This window comes from Vespula pensylvanica, chromosome 15 (genome assembly GCF_014466175.1).
Source record: "Vespula pensylvanica isolate Volc-1 chromosome 15, ASM1446617v1, whole genome shotgun sequence".
NCBI lineage: Eukaryota > Metazoa > Arthropoda > Insecta > Hymenoptera > Vespidae > Vespula > Vespula pensylvanica.
In genome coordinates, this window is record NC_057699.1 from 1147082 (window position 1) to 1161476 (window position 14395).

At 36.1% G+C, this 14395-nt stretch overlaps 1 protein-coding gene across 2 annotated transcripts in view; it reads left to right on the forward strand.

Moving 5' to 3' along the window:
- LOC122634472 (lachesin) overlaps positions 1-14395 on the forward strand; it is a 134474-nt gene that overhangs the window by 94170 nt on the left and 25909 nt on the right. For both annotated transcript variants that reach the window (XM_043823457.1, XM_043823458.1), the window contains exon 2: positions 8154-8249. In XM_043823457.1, the coding sequence (XP_043679392.1) occupies positions 8154-8249 (96 nt within the window). The remainder of the gene's footprint in view (positions 1-8153; positions 8250-14395) is intronic.

A 14395-nucleotide genomic window follows, 5' to 3' on the forward strand; every position in this document is an offset into this window, starting at 1 on the left:
TGCTTGCCGCTTTGCGGCCACCCTTCTATACCCCTCATCACCTCCAATCCTAGCGATTATTCGCAGCTTTGTGCCTGCGTTTATTCAATTTTCGCGTGTCGCACTGTCGGCCACGAAGCAACCAGGAACAAAGCGTTATCTTTAAGCCGTACCTTGTTGTTCGTCCTATCTCCTCCTCCTCCCTCTCTCATTTTACCTTTCTATCTCTATCACTATCTATTCCTCTCTCTCTCTCTCTCTCTCTTTTCTCTCTCTCTCCCTCTCCCTCTCTCTCTCTCTCTCTCTCTCTCTCTCTTTTGCAATCCGCGCGTGAAACACCTGGATGCAGCCATCCAGCTCGAAATCGCTATCATCGATCACGCGTGTGATGTATGTGCCGATATCGACAGCGAATCCCTTTTTAACGCAGACGAATGGCCGCCATTGAAAGCGGCCAGGGGGATTTTTTTGCAGATTTTTCTACTCGAATATTTGTCGGCGGTTCGGGCGACGCTAACGCTCGAGCGTACATACACAATACGAAAACACGGCCACGGTGTGCCACTCATCGTCGATGTTCGTCGATTTTTAACGAGTATCGACTTATCGGAAGAATTCCATGAGTATAGGTACTTACTTCTTTCAAATAAGATACGCAAACTCGGCTCTGATAGATTCAGGCCATATTACGGTTTCTCGATGATTACATTCCAGTAGACGCAATTTCGTGAAGAGAGTGAATTTAATAGTACGTAGACGTAAATTGCCTTCAATCGGAATGAGAAATATTTTATTATGTTATCGAACGTACATACGTTCGTACATTCGTTCGTACATCGTGGATAGTGCACCGAAATATTTCTAAAAAATATTTTATTCTATACTCTTTAGTAATCTACAACAGTAATCAGAACAGTTACTTCTTATTTTAATGCAATACTACCGTTGCATCATTGGAAGGTATGCTTCTTTAATCCTTTCCGTAATCATAGAGGAAGTTTCAACGAGGGATTCTCTTGGTATCGTTACGCGCGACTTAGTTTCTCCAAGCGTAGCAACGGTTCTCGTTTTATACACCATATTTACCCGATTAAAGTGAACGTGAGAAGTTAAGCGCGGACACGATCCACGAGGGAATCGAAAGACGTGAAAAACTTTGGAAAAAAGTCATGTAAGAAAGAAGCAGGTATAAAATGTAAGCAATTAAAGTCTAACTTGTTGGTATGGGAGATACCCATTAATCTATTAGAAATGCTGCTGGTTTTACAAAGGATATTAATTAATAAATCTCCTGGCTAGATCCGAATTATACCCTTGGGAGAGAGAAAGAGAGAGAGAAAGAGAAAGAGAGACCACGCTCGGTCTGATTTACGAGTTTTCATAAATCCTTGACTGCCCAGCTTCTCGTTAGCAACGGAATAAGAACAGAGAATACATTCGCTCGTTGCAAGGACGATGTTACTGACGACGAACGAATCACTCGAAATGGATGTCTCCGTTGTAGGATTTCGATGCTTTCAAGCGTCCGCCAAAATCGGGAAACTTTCCTTTTACGAAAGAACAAAGGAAAATACGACTTTTACGTTCTTATTTTCTATCAGAGAAGACCAACATTTCGTTCCTATTTCCTTTGCGAATGGTTAAAAAAAGAAATAAGAAACGTCATATAGAAAAAAATATAGACCAACTGGATCGTATTCGTGGTATGATATTTTGGAAAAACCATTGGTTTTTAATAATTAAATTGTCTATGCTTTTTTATTTTTTTTTATAGATTAAAAATTTATTATTTAGATTCGATTAACGTGATCGTTTCAACTTTTTTTCAAATTTGTAAATATTATATAGGAGGAGATAGAATTAATACCAGGACAATTTTTGGACACAGACAATTTTTATTAATAATTTTACATTTAATCAAAAAATATAAATAACGCTACAAAATACGATATACAAAAGATATATAGTAACTCAATAAATTTTTAATTACGAACGTACGATTGTTAACTATGCATAAAGATAATGCATAAAGAAAAAGAAGTAAGGATGTAAAATATTTAATTTAATCTTTTAATCAAAGGTATATATAAGTCCAATCGTAAGAATATAAAATTCATTGTATAAGATTCAAACGTTTCTTACATTTTCGTAACATTGACGATATAAGAAAAATCCTTGCGGTCATAATAATAACAAAATTTAACAACAAGCTTAGATAAACACAGATCTATCTACTTAAAGGCCCATTAACTAGATGTTAGTATAGAAAGAGAGATAGCAGTTAAACAAAGTGAAAAACAAGTAAGATGGAGTCAAAGTCGGAAAGATAAACAAAGTTACCTGAAGTGAGAACAGTTGTGTTTAGTCTTTCGTCCTGACAGGAGCACCGCCGAGCAGCGACACTGAATTTTGAGACAAAGTATAGGAGAAGTTCGAGTTGATTCTCATAATTATATTTCATTATACATACATAAGGTAAGATATATTCTTTACAGATAGATACATTATTTATATTTAAATCGTATTCCAAATAATTTTACGTAATTATTGTAAAAACTTAAAAGTACTTCGACGTTATATATTTGTATAATTGCGTAACAACGTTTAATAACAATATACTTCTCAAGTTCAACGAATTCAACGTCCAATGAAGAACAAAGTGAATTGTCTTTAATCGTAAATTTTCTTCATTTTATCCATTAGAAAACATTTAATCGTTTAATTAAGAAGTTATTCTCTCTCTTCCTTTCTTTTTCTCTCAACTGTTTATCCCTTCTCTCTTGTCACTTGTACGTTAAATAAGAGCATAAACTGCAATCGACAACGTACGTTCGAAATGTTTGAAGGACAAAGAGAAGAAGAGAGGAGGAGAACGGAGAGCTTCGTCTGTTCACCCTAGCTCGAGGCTTTTTCGTGCAAACTCGTAGCTTGCGTTTCTGGCTGCACGAAAGTTCTCGCAAGGGGGTTTCTTTGGCTCGAAGTTGAAAACTCATTCCTGCTATAGGCGGGCTTGCATGCTCGAGAAGAACGGAGAAGAAACTCACAGTTACTTTGATCCATATTTTATTTACCTTGCAAAGAAAAGAAAAGAGACCCAGAAAAGGGAAAAGAAATAAGGAGGGGGGAGAAGGATGAGTGGGTGGATCGAGGTGGTTGGGTTGGTTGATTGTTTGCTTGTGGAAATATGGGAAGAGGAAGAGAACAGACGGAAGAAGTAAGAAAGAAACCGGGAAATAAATGTGGAAGTGTAATAACCAATTTTTCGCTTTCAGGATGGATAATTTGCCATACAATTGTCATTTTACCACGATCCCATGAGCGAGAATGCCACCGGCAGATCTAATTTTATATACTTTTTTTAACTTGTCCACGGTACGAAAGCTCACTCTCTCTCTAGTTTCTTTTATTTCTTGGTTGTCGTTTTCACTTGGCACGGTTCTTCCTTTTCTTCTTCTTTCATTCACCGGACGTCCTATTCGTTCGTTGCTATTCCTCTTGTCTTACACCTTCTCTTCTCTGTTACCTCGTTTCCTTTTCTGTCCTCTGTTACCTTCGTTGTTTTGTCCGCTAGAAACAAATAAGAAGATGGGATGTATAAAGGGACAAGGATTAACACGGGGAAGCGTTAAATTAAATTTATGCCTTTGCAATTCTCTGTAATATCCTTTGCTTGTATACCAGAGACTCGTATTGTATTTTTTTTTTGTTTCTAACAATTGCGTAACTTGAGACTTTCTCTCAGTTTTGTTAACGTTGAAAATCTGGAATTATTTATTTAAATTTGCTTGATAGAGAAATGTACTTACGTTTGAAAAGTATTGGAATATATAGGAAGGATTAATGTTTAGAACTTTTCACAGATAGAGAAATCATCGTTAATAAAAATAATAAAAATGCCTTTGAGGATTTATTTATTTAAATTTGCTTGATAGAGAGACGTACTTATGTTTAAAAAGCATTAAAATATATAGGAAGGATTAATGTTTAGAACTTTTCACAGATAGATAAATCATCATTAATAAAAATAATAAAAATGCGTTTGAGGACTTTGATAAGCACGTTGATACTACAATAAAAAAAGAAAATAAAAATACATTTCTCTATAATCGTACTTCAAAGTTGCGATTTGAATCTGGTGATAGTAACAATAAATTATTAACATGTGGTAATATAACTCTCCTATAAAACTGCGATCCAGTTCGCTCGAATTTTAACGCAAACTCAATTATATTTTTAATTCACAAAGCGTTGAAAAATTGTAAAGGACATGAGATAAAAATTACGTTTTTGTTTCGGTTATATTTTGGATAGATATGCTTTTATAACAATCCAGTTCAAACGATTCAGAGAATATTATTCTCGAGTGAAGAAATTATTTTAATGTACTTACAAGATGGATTTTGGTACAAAGTGAAAAGAAAGTTGTTAGATACTTTTCATAGTTTCTTTGTAGTTAAACAGGATTATATATCACAATATATTTATCAGGCAAATTTATCTTCTTTGATAGTTAAAGTTTATTCTTATTTGAACCTAGTAAAGTACATTCTTAAAATTTTTAACAATTCCAACTAATTTTTCATTTTTTCTCTTCACTAATAACAAACAAATTGACATTGATGTTAGAGATTAATTTGCACACATGTTTTATTGTTTTACTAGATGTCTTTAATACATCACATTATTTTTTTCATTATCGGATGCATGTAAGAAAATAGAAAGAAATGAGTTACTTAAATATGATGAGAAAGAATAATAATAATTTTTAATACAGTACTAGAGTTATACGAACGAATATAATAATTCGAATATTTCAAAAGAATTGTACAAATACAAAGAGTTATAAGAATTAAGAGAGCTAAAATATTCAAAAGAATTTAAAGAATCAAGTTAACATATGCATTCATATTTTACATTACAATATCAGATAATTTTCGAGACTATATTTTAAAATTCCTACATACACAGGGACTAAAAGCGACATATTATTTTAATTCATCGCTTGACGAATTCGTGAAAGGAAACCTCTACGTTTGACTGCGAACAATTAGAAAGACAGAATAGTTTAATAATACCGTTACAAATGAATTCATTTCTTGTTCGCACAGTCACAATTTCAATTTATTGCACATAGTGTTTAATAATACCGTAACAAATGAATTCATTCCTTTTGTATAGAATGACTATTCTCTCGTCGATTAAAGAGCAAGACATTTTGGCTCACGAGTAAGCTTCTATCTTTCGATCTATGAAGTCAGAAAAGAAATATTCTTTTTTAATTCGTTGAAAATTTCATTTTCGGTAGCTGCAACGATGCCACTTGAATTAGTTAAAGAACGTATTGGAAAACTTGTCGAGGAGTAAAACGAAGTGACTTGGTTAAAACGCTCCTTTGGGTTTACAAAGCTATATTAGACGTTTCTACATCGTGAAACTCCTGTGGTAGCTACTGCCTAATAAACTTGCGCTCTCTTGAGAATTTCCATGCATTTGGGAACCATTGAGCGATTTTAGATGAATAATAAATATCGATACGACTTTTAACTTAAGATAAACCACTCTGTAAAGTCGACCATCTAAAAATACGTAGGTATCTCGAATCGATCGTAAACGAAATAGACATTTTTGTCAATAAACTTGTAATCTCTAAATATACTTTCTTTTAGTTTTACTTATGTGTTTGTGTGTGTCTATGTGTGTATGTACATATAGAATCTGTGTGAACCAAATATTAAGAACGAAGAAAATGATACAAGTAACCAACTCCGAGAATCATACATTATTTATGAAAAATTCTATATTTACGAATTGGTTTAAGAATGAACTACGTACATCCATTGGTTCGTACAAAAGAAATAAATCGTATATGTGTATTGAATTATTTGTCAGTAATAAAAAGTAAAGAATGATGGATTTATGCAATTTCGACAGGGAATAGACATAAAAGAAAACAATATAATGTGGTAGTAGGTCGAAAGAGCATACGAAGTCACTGGGTAGGAGTAATGGAGTGAGACGAGGTTTTACGAAACGCAGTTTATATTCAAAGTTCAACAATAAAGCTTTTCTTAAGAATATACTATGTTGTATGTAGAGTGAATGGAACGACAGTCCATAGTCACTAATAAAAATATAGTTATTCGACTTGAAGGTTGACTCGAAATTTAAGATCTTGGCATAAGTTACAAAGAGCTTCTCAAAAATACATGGATTTCTCGTATGTTAAACGAAATACCAAGTTATTTGCCATGAGACTTTTTTTTATTCAAGAAATTTAAGACCGTCGAAGCTTTAAAAGGAATGGATACCGATACAATTATACCGAAGGAATTCAATTTCTTCGAATCTCATTTATCGATGCTTTGATCGTCTCGCGATCCGATTCTTCCTCGTTTCGACGGAAACGAAGCTACAAATCGTACGTTTCAACGAATTAGTTTGCTTACCCGACGTTTCTCGTTTTAATAGAAGAAAGAGCAATAAGGATTCCTTTCGTCTGGAATTCTTTGGTCGAATTACTCGTACGATTCTTTGAGTACACGGATTTTAATCGAACAAAAAAAAAAAAAAGAACAGAACGAAAGAAAACAAACATACAAACGTACGTACTTATGTACGTAAGTACGTATACTTTCCATGTATACATGTTTAACGGTAAGTTACTTCCTTTCCAGTCCTCCCCCTAAATGTAATTAAAATTTTCACTTTACCTCGGTAGAAAACGTAAAATGGTTCCATTGGCTTTTATAAATTTACATTTCCTCGTACAATCTACTCGAGTCCTACTCATAACGCAAGTAATTTTCTCCTCTGTCATCTGCGAATGTAATTATCCTCAAATTGCACCGCGGTTCGCATTTATGAGACGCACGAAGTTGTGTAACTATTGGAGAAGCGTCGACACTTGAACATCGTTAAACTCGGGACAAACGGTTTTCATATAATCCTACCGACTTTGGATAATTTCTACGACTTGCATGCACGAAAGAGGTGGGTATACGTGTAACGACAACGACGAGACCAGAAAACTTTTTTCACTTATCGTTATTACCCCGGTAATATCGTACGGTGCCGTGTCCTAAAATAAAACGAGTTTCGATCGCGATAGCGACAGTAAAAATTTGGAGAAACGAACAGGACTTTTTTCGTCGAAGCGATTTCTCATTTAGTATACAATCAAATTCAATTCGTATATGGTGTCACGCGATGCACTTCGAAAATATTAAAACAATGACAAGTTTCTTTCGAATTTCTCAAACTACATATATACTAAATATACATACATACATATATATATATATGTATATATATATATATATATATATATATATATGTCATCGATATGACAAGATCTCATCCATCGTTCAATTTATCTTACCATCTTTCTCATCTTTCCGAAATGACACAACCACTCGCATTAATCAACGGAATAAAACGCCAAGGCGAAATAAAATACAGACCTATAAATCTTTTTCTTTCTTTCTTCTGCATTTTCCATCTTATTTCGTGCGATTAATGATAAAGTTGAAGGAAAGAATCCAAGTACAGAGAGAAAAAGAGGGAGAGAGAGAGAGAGAGAGAGAGAGAGAGAGAGAAGGAGAGAGCGAGTTGCTCTATGCGAAGCTCTAGGCTATGGAAGCTCACGAGTTTATAAGTGAAACGTTGAAATTTCACACTCGTCGGGACTCTCGCTCGGTTTTCGCGCTAAAATTACTGGCTCGTTTGGCGTCCGTGTTATGTCACGCTAACGAAACGCTATCCTCGCGGGGATGATGTACCTGAGGGATGTGAACGAAACGGTATCGAGTTGCGTGACTTCCACCCTCGATGAAAAATATCGCTCGGCTTCATTAGGAAGTTTTTATCGAGAAAGCGATTCTTTAAACGCCCACATCCCTTCTGCCACCATTCTTTGTAGGCCCTTCTTTTATAAAAGAATTTCAGGAAGAAATTAAAGTAATTTCTTAGAAAGAAAAGAGGGAGTGTAAGAATTTAAATTTAAATGAAATACATTCTAATGGATAGAACAGACAATAAATTCACTTGGATTCATTTATTTTCGATATCTTATCTTTTTACAAAAAGAAAAGAGTATCGAAGATTAAGGATGATCCGATTATGACGTTGCGATTTGATCGATTATCACATTCTAATTTCACTTTGTCTTTTTTCAGGACGACAGGAGAAAAGGTTGGATATACTCGGACCCTCGACCTTGGAACATCATCGAATTGCTCGGGATGTATCGTTGGTGGATAACTACAATGACGGTGAGTGATCGAACGATCGAATCTCCAAAAATCGCTATCGAATGCTTCAGGATATCTCTCGGGTATCGTTCGAACGAAAAAGCTCTATCTATTCCTCTTTCTCTCTCTCTCTCTCTCTCTCTCTCTCTCACTCACAAATACACCCTCTCACACACACTCGATGTCAGCAAATCAGATTCGCGCGGTTGCGCGTCACGCTTACTGCCGGTAGGTTTTGTTTCGACCGTTGTTATCGTTGTTGTTAAAAGCTGAAATAAATAACCAGGCCATGAGAGGATGAGGGAGAATGTTTCCGCGGGTAACGTTAATAACACTCGTGTATCTAAAGTCAGTTTGGAAGAGTCGTGAAACGGACCATTTCGTGTCGAGCTTTTCCTCGCCTCCGTTTATTCGTTTTATGTTCGAACCCGTGCATTTCTTTGCAATTTTTTGTTATCTTCTCCGCGATGATCGTCGTAGCTTTTTATTTATTTAAATCCTGAAATATGCATGCTACCGCAAAATTAAAAAATAGCAATGTTTAATGGAGTAAATGCGGAAACGATTTAATTTCCCCTCATTAAGTTTTATTACAAGAATTATAATAATTCTATTTTCCTATTATTTTTACTTCAATATTTATTTAATTACGGGTGTGATATATTTTTCTCGAAAGTTTTAATAAAAATGATTTATTATATAGTTATCGATGGGAATCCGAGTGAAATGTTTTCTTTTTAATAATATTCTTTCCTTTACAATTTCTATAAAAATTATGCATTAAACGAATGATAAAAGTTCAAATATAGAATTTTTCATATCAGAGTTTCATGATCTAAAAATATGTATCTATAAACGTGGAACACACATACACACACCAACGCCGTTTGTTTTATCGTGCGATCATCAAAACTCTCATCGATTTGTTAGCATCCATTAGACTATACGAACGATGGACGAGACCACGCGCACTCACAGCTATTTGGATTACGACTTTTTAGACCTTTCGCACTCCTATAACTTGAAGTTTAACGATCAGATTTACGATGACATTTACGAGGTCAGTGCACGAAGCGCCTGCGGAGACCGTTTTAATCGTATTTCGTCCATAATCTGCCTGCTGATTCGTTACGGTAGATACTCATAATTAAGTTATACTTAATCGCACTTAATGTCAAGAAAATGAAATTAAATTGAATTTTTAGAATTTTTCTCTTTCTCTCTTTCCCTTTTTCTCTCTTTCTTTCTCTCTTTCCAGACGTCGATCCGATTAAATTCACCTATATTAACGGCACAGATCCATCAATTTTCATAAAAAAGAAGAAAAAACTTTGGAAGAAAATTTATATAGATTACGTATGAAAAAAAAAAAGAAAGAGAAAGATGATTTCCACACTTCTTCCTCTCGTTTTCCTTTTTCTAATTTGTCGCAATTTCGAGTTGGTTTTTACGCTTCATGAAATCTATAGTAGCGAAGACTTTGCTTGCAAACGTACGGAAGGAGATGGAAAGGGATCGAGAGGGAGAAAGAGGAAGAGAGAAAAGAGAGAGAGAGAGAGAGAGTTTCGGCTTGCAATGATTCTCTAAGTGGCCCTTCTCCTCCTCCAACCCTTCTCCTTCCTCTTCCTTCTTCTCCTCTTCCTTTCCTTCCCTTTCCTTTCCCTTCGGCCCCTTTATTTGCCCGCTTCGTCGATCAATAACGGCCGCCTCCGTGATTCCAAAGCTCTTCGATGCTGGTGGAAATGGCAAAGCACCACCTTTAAGGCGCTACTACTAGCCACGATTGCGTTCCGACGTACCGAAGTTGTCGCGTGATTCATTCGTTACGACACAATACGAGCTACCCCTCTTTCCCCTATGACACTTTCTTCCTCCCTTTAGTTCTCTTCCAAAGACCGACATTTCGCGGGATAGCAAGCTTTCTTGTTCCTTCCTTATCTACTTTTATTCCTCTCTTTCCCACCCACCCTCGATCCAAACCTCGACCTTCCCGCGTCACGTTAGTTCTTACTTCCCCTACTTCCTTGATACTTACACGAGAAGATTTCTTTTTTTTTCTTCCTCTTCTTCTTTTTTCTTTTTTCTTTTCTACTTCTTCGAAGAAGAAGAAGACGCCGTTTCTTTCCTCTACTTTTACAGATACCCGGTTCTCCCCCGTTCGCGAGTTAATCAGTACCATTGGTCGTCGGAAAAATCCTATGATAGCAGAGCCTTCTCTTAGAAAAGAAGGGAAAAATTTCGTTCGTATATTCGTCCCCTAAAGCCAATGCTTTTTCTTTTTTTTTTCTCGACGCTTGTCGATGTCTTTATGATAATACCAGTTATCGAGGATATGCGTGATCGCATCTCCTTTCGACTTGACGTTTTTTTTTCTCGATGAAGTAGTCGTTGGTTGAATCGTTTTAATCTAGTATATCGAACGATATTCGATCGTAAGCCAAGTAAACGATTTTTCTACGAAGAAAAATTACCGATTCTATTTATTCGAAATTGTATTTCTTATTCTTTTTTTGGTTCTTTCTTCCTTTTCTTTTCTTCTCTTTTTTTTGAAAACGAATGAAAATCTTTTATTTTCGAACGCATTTAACACGTCTTGCGTTATTGCAGGCAATCGAGCGGGAGTAACGAAGTAGTTAATTAAACTTTGTCAGGGATGAATGGACGATGAATAATATAATGTTTACGGTTCGTTTGCGACCTAATCACCCGGATCAGCCATGTTAACGGTGCGTCGCGGCAACGCAGTTTACGTTTAGATAAGACAAGAGTGACGCTGTTATTTCGTGGGATTCGCTATATCCGTCGTGAAGTTATCAGAATCGTAACTGTGCGTTTCAGGTAATACGCTTAGATAGTAATCCGTTTGAATAAACTCGAGATCAACGTGAATAAGAGAATGGTTCATGATCGAAACGAAATATTTTTGAAAAAAGAAATTTGATTATTAATCGTCGCTTAAGAAAAGGATTAATGAAGATACTACATAGTATAACAAAATATCGCATCGGTAATATAGTTGTATCAGTGGATTACGATCTTTTCCAAAAAAAAATCATGCTTGGATCTTAATACAGTAGACAGGATCGCAACGAAATTGCACGCACGTTCTCATGAATATTAATGAAAATTTTATAACGATATACCGAGCTAGTGTCGAATAAAATAGTTATCTTTATAATGGCAAAGAATATCGATGAATAATTTTTTTGTTTACGATCGTTCGTTCATAATTCAATGAAATGAGGTAGAAATAAAGAAGGAAAAGCGATCTAGATACATCGAAAGTTATAAAATAGATATCTTTATCGAAGTATCTGGGAAAACCGTTTCGGAAACTTGTGTTTAACGGGTTCCTATCGAGCTAGTAGCCATTGGACGTAAATTGGTGAAGCGGTGAAAGTCACGGACATGTGCACGTAACGCGTTTCGAAGTGCCATTGACTGTAGAGAAGTGTAGCCAGCTAGTGAATATGTGTAAGTTGTGTGTACGTAGATATGTGTACTACTTCGATAGAAACAAGGAAAGCTAGAGGAAGGGACGGAGGGTGGTCTGACAGGGTGAAGGTAGGAGGAGAGAGGAGGAAGGGTAGTCTTCTCGGTTATCGTAGGTACTCGAATTTCGACAGGGTCTTGTTTCATGAATACGGCCGAACAATGCACTGGGAAATTCGTGGGAACGATTGGTAGGATAGACGAACGGGCGGTGAATAGTTAGTAAACGCTAAGTAACTAGTACTGTATCGGTGTGCCAAGTACATGCGTGTCGCATTCGAGAAGACCATTTCTAACTCATCCTCTTCTACAAAGTTCATCGGGTTCCAAGTCTTCTCTTTATAAACCTATGCATCTATATTGCTTCACGCTCGATATCGCCTCCAAATTCAAACGATGAAGCTTGCTTATTTGCAAAGTGCCTAAAACGATCTGTGATTTTTTTGTTTATATATCATTAAGAGACTCGCAAAATCATCATTCTCTTAATCCTTCCTTTCTCTTTGTTTTTCTGTTTCTTTTCTTTTTTCTCGTTTTAATTTTCATTTCTCTTTTTCTTTTTTCTTTTTTCTTTTTTTTTTTTTTTTTTTTCATTAATCAGACGATCGTAGCGATGAGAATAGACATTATCCAACGACACGTTTCAAGTCTTCTTGGTATTACAATGTGGTTTTTACTTCCTCTTTCGAATATTTCGCTTGCAAATCGCTACCAGACGGAGAAAATTGAATTAGTCGCCAGCGCGTAAGTACTTATAATTACAACCGATCTTCCTGTGTTCTTCATGCTACGTTCTTATTTTCTATCTTCCTTTCTCCCTTCCCCAGTTCTCGATTTTTCCTTTCCAGACCGCTTCCCTTCAAGTTTTCTTCGTACGTTGCCGTGCGGTAATGGTGCTCATTTCTTCTTTTTTTTTTTTTTCTTTTTTTGCACCACCTTAATTTCGCACCAAAGTTTCAAACTTTCGTCGAAGACGGAACCGTCGATCGCCAAGGATTCTTTTTCTTCTTTCACTTCTTCTTCTTCTTCTTCTTCTTTTTCTTCTTCTTCTTCTTCCAATTCTTCTACTTCTACTTTTGCTCGTCCTCTGCTTCTTTTCTTAATTTCTTCGTGAGCGTCGTTTTCTTTTAGAAATCACCAACGTTCACGATGGTATGCAAAATTCTTTTTTATTCTTTTTTTTTCTCCGCTTTCCTTTTCTCTCTTTTTGTTTTCTCTTTTTTCTTTTTTCTTCATTCGTCGATCATGCTTTTCTCCCTTCTTTATTCAACTTTTTTATTTTTATTTTAACGAAAAACCGTCCGTCAAATCGTTGGCCGAAGAATTCAAGCGGGATGAGTAGAATCCTGGGGAAAAAAGGAGAAAAAGAAAAAATGAAGAAGAAAAGAAACGAGAAGAAAATTCACGAGTTTAATAAATTTCTGTGCATTCCGTGATATATACAATACTTATATTCAGATAATGTAACTTCTTAGCTACTTAACTTTTAAAAATTCTATTGTGATTTCTAAGAAGGAGAGTGCACGCGTCCGAATCAGGCGCTCGAAGGCACGTCGGAAGAAACGCTTTGCTGGCTCTCGGATAATCTCGTGGTACGGATTATTGAGCACGTTCGTGCAACTTCTTTTCCGTTTACCGCGGCTAAACCAATAAACTTTAACTTCGTTTGAGATAAACCCTTACGGATTTTATTCATTTACGATGGCTTTGTAAGTAAGGCATCGAATGCCACAATAAATATATATATGTGTGTGTGTGTGTGTGTGTGTGTGTATGCCTTACGTTGTTCTCGTTAAATCGAGATCCTTTTTAGTGACCATCCAATATATTTTTCAACGTAGGAAATACTAATATCGTTCTGGCGAAGGATAAAAAATGAGAGAGATAGAGAGAGAGAGAGAGAGAGAGAAAGAGAGAGAGAGAGAGAAATGAATGGAACGAGCACGTTCAGTTCGTAGTTTCTAACTGACATAAAAGCCACGATGTCAAATGGTTACCCGCATTGAAACGAGTTCCGTTATCCATTTGCGAACAAAATCGGTGAAATCCCGATGGAGCTTTGAGCAAACATCAAACATATTCCTTTCTCTCTTCCTCTTCATCTCTCTCTCTCTCTCTCTCTCTCTCTCTCTTCATCCCCCTCTTCCTCTCTTTTTTCATCTGTCTATCTCCACATTTCATCGGGTCATCGAAAGTTTGGCATTTTTTATCAGAAGAATATTTGACCGCAGGCGGCAGAGATACACGAACGACACCACGTGCGGTCTTGAACGTTTCCGGTACGAGCCAAGCTTTCTCTACAGTCGATGGAAAACTTCTTTCGACAGTTAGGTGAAATGCTATAGTGAAACTATCTCGAATGTTATCTCGCACGCTCGTACGATCGAAATGGCAGGTGAAAACGAGCCGTTTAACCATTGAAGCGTTAACTTCTTGTACGCTTCAACGCAGTTTCACGAATCTCCTTTCATTCAGTTCGATATATTAACGCGTTTTACAATTCTCTAGAGTGTTCGGGTATATTCTTACTTTTCGAGAAAGTCGAAAATCTATTCGAGTTTTACCCCAAAATTCCTAAGAATTTGTAATATTTTCTCTTTCTGTTTCTCTCTCTCTCTCTCTCTCTCTCTCTTTCTCTCTGTCTCTCTCTTTATATCTCTCTCGAGTAAGAGAGA